The sequence below is a fragment of the Lotus japonicus genome, chromosome 1 (assembly GCF_012489685.1).
Source record: "Lotus japonicus ecotype B-129 chromosome 1, LjGifu_v1.2".
Classification (NCBI taxonomy): Eukaryota; Viridiplantae; Streptophyta; class Magnoliopsida; order Fabales; family Fabaceae; genus Lotus; species Lotus japonicus.
The window spans coordinates 92,158,639-92,167,193 of record NC_080041.1 but is presented as its reverse complement, the minus strand read 5'-3'; the positions used below and the strand labels follow the sequence as shown (position 1 = coordinate 92,167,193).

General features: G+C 36.3%; 1 protein-coding gene across 4 annotated transcripts; it reads right to left on the bottom strand.

The window, feature by feature from the left end:
* Positions 1-1,723: 1,723 nt before the first annotated feature.
* On the bottom strand, positions 1,724-7,261 carry LOC130727811 (filament-like plant protein 4). Of its 4 annotated transcripts, none has more exons than XM_057579062.1 (6): positions 7,095-7,261; positions 6,149-6,283; positions 5,558-5,777; positions 2,932-5,308; positions 2,677-2,719; positions 1,724-2,436 (listed from the first exon to the last, which is right to left on the bottom strand). In XM_057579062.1, exons 2-6 carry the CDS (start codon positions 6,242-6,244, stop codon positions 1,978-1,980), a joined length of 3,195 nt encoding a protein of 1,064 aa, XP_057435045.1. In that variant the 5' UTR covers positions 6,245-6,283; positions 7,095-7,261; the 3' UTR covers positions 1,724-1,977. The 4 variants fall into 4 exon arrangements, with proteins under 4 accessions (XP_057435045.1, XP_057435044.1, XP_057435046.1 ...); XM_057579061.1 differs by lacking the exon at positions 7,095-7,261 and adding an exon at positions 6,396-6,721; XM_057579063.1 differs by lacking the exon at positions 7,095-7,261 and adding an exon at positions 6,448-6,721.
* Positions 7,262-8,555: the final 1,294 nt, after the last annotated feature.

Genomic DNA, 8,555 nt, shown 5'->3' with positions numbered 1-8,555 from the left:
ATCGTGGATAGGACGGGTAGAGTGCTGCTCTTATATAGGTTCTATCATTAGGGAATGTCGTTCTTTGGTTTTTGCTTTTGATGTTGTTTTTTACTTTTGTCAGACGTTTTAGTAATTTTGAAGCTAATGATTTTTCTAGTTTGGAATGCATCGACCTATTCTGATGCAGTTTGAGTGGAAGAGATTTCGTTGAACGTGGTTCCTTTAGTGAACATAAATGTACTTGTTTCTTTTCCTATAGGCGTTTAATATATTTGGTTCAATTAAAAAAAAATTATCCACGATACACAAGTTCATCCGTATGATATTTTATAAATTTATCAATGAATTTAGTAATGTAAGGGTACGTTTGGAAAACCCCTAAAAGCACATTCATCTTGCTTATAAAGCCAGATTTGGCCTATTTTACACATTTCGAACGATATTCAACTTCAATACAAATTAAACATACATTGCTTTCTACATATAAAAAATTTACAAACATACCATATGAATCACAAGACATACTTTGGTGGCATATACATAATTCTATACTTTTAAGTTTTAAGTATATGTTTTTTGTTATCAAATTTTTATTGAATTTTGGACAAGGAGGGCCACATGCCAGGGAGGTGGGTTATATAGTAGGGCAGTATCTGTTAGGTTTAGATTTCAAAACGTAGGCTGAAGGTCAAGACCACATGAAAAAGAGCTACGCAACAAATTGGGTGCGTAATCTTAGTCATCTATTGAATTGATGGATCAATACATTAGGTCATTAAAATATTAGGTTAAGTACACAAATAAGAAATATCTCTTTGGTTTTGGAGGTTTTGACTAAAGATCACAAAAATAAGTGGTGTATAGATGCACAACAAATTACTAAGTTTCATTTTTGTTTAATCGTAACCGTGGTAGTTATGACTTGTGAGATTAATCTCTCATCTCATATCAGTGCATTAAGCGGTACGAAGCTGATTAAAAAGTTTTATTCATACACTCAGTCTTAGAATTGAACGTTCAACTATTTACTTAAAAAACAAAGTATTCATCAACCCACTTGGTTTCTAAGTTTCATTTTTGCTTTGGTCGACTAAGTTTCAATTTGTAACACAGTGACACAGTGTAATAGAATTTGTAACATTTGTATTGTAACATTAAACTGAAACCTCTAATTTATGTCTGGATGTTGGGGCAAATGGGGCCTATGTGGTATCTGGACAAGGCTTTTCCCGGCATGTACTTATTGAAAGAAGAAGAAGAACAACAACAAAAACAATTAACAACGACTTTGGCCCAAACCAAAAACAGCTGGTGATTCTTGTGTCGGTGCTCCTAAACCCAAATAGACTAGACCATCAACAAAATCATTAAATTTGACTACATATTAGTTAATTTTTTTGGGTATATTTAAATTGCCGGAGAAATTCTGATTGGATATGGCAAATGCCAAATGTCTTCCCTCCCCAACTCTCCAAGAGTGCCGCTGGTGAGATTGAACTCTCAACGGATTCATACAACAACTTTTAACCATTATGACCGACATCAAATTAATTATTTCGTAGCCGAATCTGGCCCTATGGATCTAATCGGGATATGGCAAAGGCCAAACTAGCTAGTTTGTAGTTACATTTAGTCTGCCGACTACCATACATCACATGACTTGATTATTTTCCAAAACCCTTTACTTGAGACAACCAAGATATATTTGTGAAACCTATCACAGATCAAACATGGCAACCGGTTGAACAATCTGTATTCATTCCTGCTAGTAAAGAATTAAGGTATGGATAGGTTTGTAAAATACAACATGTCATTGTTTGCCTTACACAGCAAAAAGTGAAAAGGAAAAGAAGAAAACAAACAACATATAGTTACCATGTACAACCATTACATACAAGAATAACCTGACACTCATGGCATTCCCTAGTTAAACTACACAAACCTCCCCAAAAAAACTAACTATGAATTATCATATAGAGCCTGGGAGCTGCAAGCTCAATGAACATGTTTTCCTTTTGGTGAAAAGAATCTGCTGAATCCTCGTGCTTGTTTCTCCGGGGTAGTGGCGGAAGAAGCTGAAGAAGAGGCTGATTTGGAAGGCCTGTGTTTTGGTTTTGATTTTGAATGCTGCACTGGAGATCTTGCTGGAAGGTGTGAATCGTTATCCGATGGGCTAAACAAACTATTGGAAAACTGCAAAGGGGACTCAGAACCTGGTCTTTTCACAAATGCAGTAGCAGTATTGTTCATCTCCAACTGACCAAAATTTTGAAAATTTGGGCTACTAGTAGCAGGTTCTTCCACTCTTGAGCCTTCAAACTTGGGATTAATATTACTGTGAGGAGATTCAGTTGGCTCAGATTGAGGACAGAGAGTATTTAACTGCTTGCCCAGAAGAAATATAGTTTGCTGACACTCGGCTAGCTTTTCAGCAGCCGCAGCCAAATCTCTCTCCTGTATTAACAAAAATCAATATTGGATTTTCAGCCGATCAAAAGAATGTGTGTTAGGAAAACCTTCTAGAATTGATTAAAGTCAAAATTGGGGAAAAAACTTTTGTAACTAGCATCTGGGAAGAAATATAAGTTGGTCCATACATGCTAGCAAAATATGAAAATTTCCCACACTTCATATATATAAGAAAACATGAAATTCAATATGTAATTTATATTCACAGTGGAATTAGATCCTTACCTGCGGAGTCTTGAGGTCATTATCAGCTGATGAGCTCTCAAACCTGACAGATAGAGTAACTCAAATCAGAAATAGAACTAGGAACATAGGTTTTCATAAAATTAAATATATAACACCATGCTTTTCATCCAACATTTTCCTAGTTAGATTAATATAAATACAAAATACATAAATCTATAAGCAATAGCAGGCTAGTAGGGCAACAATGCAAATTTCAGCATTAATATCCCTTACGATATTTAGTTGGTGTCTAACCTTAGTAACTGTTCTTCTAGCTCCTTGCTCTTGGCCAAAGCAGCTTCATGAGCCCTCTTTTCATCTTGAAGCTTATTCTCCAGAGTTTCAATCTTAATTTGCAGCCGGTTTAGCTCAGTTTCAAACTCCAGGGCACGTGTTTCGAGTGACTCGTAAGACTCTGCCATGCACTTTAGTTGTGTCTCAGTCAAGCTGTTCGACCTTTGAGCAGAAGCGAGCTGTGACTTCACTTCTTCCAGAAGTTGCTCAGTTTCTTGCAATTGAGACTTCGTCATTTCAAGATTCACAGTACAGTTTGACAGATCATTTACTGCTTTCTCTTTCTCAAGCTTCATTTCTTCAAATTCTTCCATTGAGAGCTTCTGTGATGCAGCGTTCGCTTGATAGCCCGAGACCAAATTTCCGTCATCAGGAACCTCAGGATCAGAACAGAGATTAAGAACATGTGAACAACCATTTTGATATCTTTCTCCAGATGAAGTGTCTTGAACTAACTTATTTTCAGGCAAAGCAATCTTATCTATGCAATCAGGACTGTTAGTTTCAGCTTCTGTACGTTTATAGCCAAGGACATCAAATCGGAATTCGCTTGCTTTAGCTAAAACGTAAGACAGGTCAAGAACAAATTGCAACAGACTTGCATTTTTGCATAAAACTTTATTAAAGGTGACAGAAAAGTCCTCAATCTTTTGGCTCATTTCTTTTCCATCAGAAGATATGTCATGAAGAGCCATTGCTTCTTTGCCGAGGAACAAAACAAAATCATGAATATGTGAAATTGCAGCTTCCAAATCAGAAGTTATCTGCACATATTCTTTGGGTTGCTGGGATAAAATGGTTTCTTTTTCAAGGTTCAGACCAGCATCTTCAGGATTGTCCTGCCTATCACATGTGTCATGTGAATCTTCTAGCACATGTTTAATATCCTCCACAATCTTCCCTATATCAGCATCCTTAGCAATGGACTCAAAAACCAGTAATATTCTTGATCTGAGCTCTGTTAATAACAAACCACCAACATCAGATTGGGGACCAGGTGCTGACATCAAAGCACCAGAAGACACTTGATTTGGCAATGGATTTGAGTTGTCATTCTTTTCAGAAAGACCATCTTTGTCAGTACCGACTTCTGATACATCATTGGTCACAATGTCATCTGTCTTAGTATCTGAAGATACTAAAATAGTGGCATGTACATTGGAATCATTTGATAAGCGAGCAAATTTCTCCACCTCTAGAAAGTCGTCCATTAGTTCCAACTTCTTAATGGATTCAGATTTGCTTGATTCCTCAGTGAAGTTTTCTTTAGGAAATTGGGATATCCCAGATGTTATTGCAGTAGACCAAGACTCGACACAACTTCCTGCATCATCATTTCCATCTTCAGATATGGAGACCAAGCTTGGTGCGTTGCTTGCGTTTTGACTAAAAATGTTTTCATGGGTAATTTGCATGATGGATTTTGGGGATCCCTTCTGTTGGTTACTTGTCTGAAGTTCCAAACTTTGAAGCTTGCTCAGTGTTTTAGCACACATACTCCTAGAGGCCTGCAATTCACTGTTGCGTTTAGCCAAAGCTTCTTTCAGCATCTTCATTTCTTCTTCCATTGCCAATAAACGATCTGTAAGAAATTCATTCTCCTTCTGGAATTTCTGTATATTCTCCAAAGAGAACTCAGGTAATGGAGAGAAATTAGGGGAAGCAGGCCTCGCAGGAGACTTCCTTGATCGACTTTCTCCATGATCTCGGCCAAGACTTTCAACTTCTAGCTTCATCTGTGCAAGTGCAGCAGGACCAGGTAACTTCTTCCGCACTAGACCACGTAATCTTTGGCACTCAGCTTCTAACTTGGCAATTTTTTTCACGCCCTCCATTTGCTGCTTGTTAGCAGCTTCTGCAGACCTCATACTCATGTTTTTTTCTTCATTGCGAATTTCCAGTTCTTTGGAAATAACATGAAGTTCATATTTAAGTGAATTAATTTCTCTTTCACACGATTCCATGTTGCTCTTAAGATGCTCAATTTCCGCCTCAGCCTGAGCTTTTTCTTCTCTTAATTGGACTATCATGTTAGAGCGCTCCTGCAAGGATCTTGACAAAGACCCATTTTCAGCAGCAGACCTAAGGAGTTCCTGTTCAAAGTTAACTATCTTAGCCTCAAGTTCCCCCTTGATCTTGTCTAATTGCTTGGTTTTCGAGAGAGAAACTTCCTGTATATTCTGTTCATGTTCTTCCTTAAGGTTCCGTATCTGCCGCATACACTCTTTAAGAGCACCATCTAAATGCGATGCACGGTCCTCAGCAGTGAGTTTCAAAAGAGTGACAGATTCGAGATGGTTCTTCAATGCCAAAGCTTCAGCTTCAGCCTTTTCCCAGCCTGCAGAGTGTCAATAGAACTTAAATTCCAAGAACATTGAGAAGCAATTTATAGTAAGGAAGTTTAAAGCTTGAACAACTTTGTGCATGTTTGGTAATACTTCTACAGTTTATTCTAAAATTAAAATCAATTCCAGGGAGAAGCTTATGTGAGTAATGAATAGCTTCTAGATGCCAAAATTGATTCCAAGAAAAATAAGTTGATCGAAACATGCTATTTGAGGTGGTATAAAATCATTAAGCATTATACCTGAGACAGCTTCTTCAGCTACTTTAGCATGTTGTTTTACCATGCCTTCCTTGGTTTCAATCTCAGAGTTAGCCGCTGAAAGCTTTTCATTCATTTCCTGCATCTCATCCTCAAGCTTCTGAACTTTTTCCTCATATGTCTTCACTTGATCCTCCAAACCTGTGAGGTGTGAATAGGATTCCACAGAGATTTGGACATAGTTTGGTTTCTTGCTGCTATCCTGTTTGCATAAGTAAATCAACACAGAAAATATATAAGATGACAAAGCCAATATAATAAATAATTAAAGAAGAAGTTCATATGCAAAATAGGCAAAATCTCTGACATAAAAAATTGATAAAATAGTCAGACTCAAATTAAAACTATAAAGTGGAACTTAGCTGCAAAATAGCAGCGAGGACCAGGGGGAAATCTTAGGCACAAAACTTTGAAAGTACATTTTTCTTGTTTGAGAAAATGCCAATAAGTGCATGTTCACAAACTCTAATACAATTTATTTGAAACCAGAAACAATTTGGGGAGACGGTTCTTCTGGATTCCATAATTGATTCTTATGAAAGAGAAGTTAATCCAAACATACTATAAATATACCTGGTTGGAAGCTTCAGAGGAGTCCAATGCAACAGCTACTTTCTCAGGCACAGCCTTATCAGACGATTTTTTCTTCCATGGCCAGCGCCGATCCATCGGAAACTATAAAGACCGTGTAGAATTTCTCTACAGAAGCTAGAATCAAATATATATATATGTAAGTGAAGAGTTGGATGAGGTTGTTTATACTAATGCAAGCAAAATTCTCACACTACAAACAGAAAAAAACAGAATATTGTGATTCAACCTTGGTATTCAATTCAACTACATCATTTCATCAAGCAGGAATGAATTTAGACCTTAAAATTTTCAATAAGTAAGCAGAGAATTTTGGTGACTTTTTGTCGGTAAATGTAAAACGTTGAACCAAAGCTAGTGTCCCTGGTGTTGAGAGATTACTATATTGGTGAAAATGCATTGAAGCTAGGGTGGTACTGGCTCTACAGTGACAGATATCCACAAGACAATGGTATCACGTTTTCATTAATGTAACCTCCATCTTGTTCAAGATCAAGATCTAACCACTGCTGCAACTTCCCTATCAATATCATCTCTCTAATGTGCTACAACAACACTATTTTATTCCTCAATTGCTCTCAAACCAAACTTGTCATGAAAGCAAGCTAGCTAATTTATTATAAATAATAATAATTAAAAAAGATGAAAGAGAGCTTTCATAATAATAATGATTAATTATTAATTATTATTACTAAATAAATACTAGTAACTAAAATTAGATCCAAATTAATCAGTTTACAGCAACCAAGATTAAAAGCATGCACCCTAATTAACCAGTTGCTAAGAGGTTGAATTGGTTTCTTCTGTGTTTGGAAGAAGGTTCAAGTCACCGACAAAAAAAAGTGTTTCAGTGACTGAAACTGTTTCAAGTTGGAAGAAAAATGTGAATGGTGAAGATGAAAAAGTGAGAGTAAAATAATCAGCATACCAGAGTAGGTGGTGCCTGCAACAATGGTGAATGGGAATATTGAATGGGAGATCACAGAGGGTGAAATTTGTAAGGTCCTCTTCTCCTAAAGATGGTAATCTGAAATTGTAAGGTGATTGTGTCTGGAGACTTAAAAAGGAAGGACACAACGTTGGACTAGTTGCTCTGAAAAAACAATAATGCCCTTTTTATAAATTTTGTTATTTTTTTCTGCAAAACTATCATAAAATGCTGTTTCTATTTCTCCACCATTCTTGGATTATTAGATTTGGCACCCCAATCATTAGAAATGTCACCCCACTTACCGAAATATTTCGGAAATAAGGTTTCCGAAGCAGTTTTTTACTCAAAAGTGTGGTTTTTTACTCAAAAGTGTGGTGTTAGATGTATTTTGAACTAAAAATCACGAATTAATTTCGGAACTTGAAAATCCGAAAATTAGGGGTGTGAAATCTAATGGTTGGGGTGGCAAATCTAGCTCTCCCATTCTTATGCTGCAATTTTTGTTTGTAGGTGGATTGACGTAATTGACCTTGGGGTAGAAATTAGAATAACATTAAACATGGTTTGTTTGTGTCAGAAGCAAGGAAGCATCTGAGCTAGTGAGCTGTATCCGATAATGGGAAAGGAAAGGAAAGTTGAGAGTGAGTTGTGAGTTGTGACTGTTATTTTCCCTTTTACAACTTTTCAATATTCATCAATCAAGGAACAAGCTTGTTTTTTAATTATTTATAACACAAAAGTGTTTATTGTCTACCGTCGACAACAGTAACTAATCTCTCTTCATATGATATTCACATTAAAAAATAAACAGTTGATTACAAAATTTGTTTTATTCTCATTGGTAAGAGTCGAGTTCCAACCTTGTAGTTAAAGGATGACGTGAACAATAATCACCGCACAACTATCAATTGAATGAAAAGTGTTTAAGGGAATATGGTAGTGGTTTTATTTTAATTTGACTTTTTTTCCTGGCGTTTGAGACAAAGTGTGATTATTACGCGTTTGGTTTGGACCACCGTCACCGGCTCCCTCAGAGCTCACAAATTTGGTGTGTAGCTAGCTCCACAACGGATGACTTGGCGGCTTCGAATGATATGAATTCATTGTGCTGCTGCTTATATTCAGTTACTCGTACAACTTTTTTTTTATTTTGTGAATTTGGTTAATTGATGGAAATTTGAAATCCATATTGTATTTTTTTATTCTTTATCAAGTTCGATTAGGAAAACCGCTCATGTGAGAGAAAAATAACCCATTATTATGTAAATCAATATTTTAGACTACTACTCATGCAACAATATAATGGGAAGAAAACAATGCCCTGAATTAGCATTCTTTGATGAATTAATTCTTACCAATACTTGAAAATGAGTTGTGTACACACACTTAAATATATCTAGTAGAAACTATAAAGGGGAGTGTTCACTTTAACACAATTTTCTAACTTCAATAGTTTTT

What these genes read in the sequence shown, in the direction of transcription:
- LOC130727811 (XM_057579062.1), bottom strand. Translation starts at nt 6,244, where the DNA reads ATGGATCGGCGCTGGCCATGGAAGAAAAAATCGTCTGATAAGGCTGTG. An exon ending in CCTCTGAAGCTTCCAACCAG is followed by an intron (nt 5,778 to 6,148) that starts GTATATTTATAG and finishes TTATGCAAACAG; the next exon opens with GATAGCAGCAAGAAACCAAA. An exon ending in CTAGAAGAACAGTTACTAAG is followed by an intron (nt 2,720 to 2,931) that starts GTTAGACACCAA and finishes TCTATCTGTCAG; the next exon opens with GTTTGAGAGCTCATCAGCTG.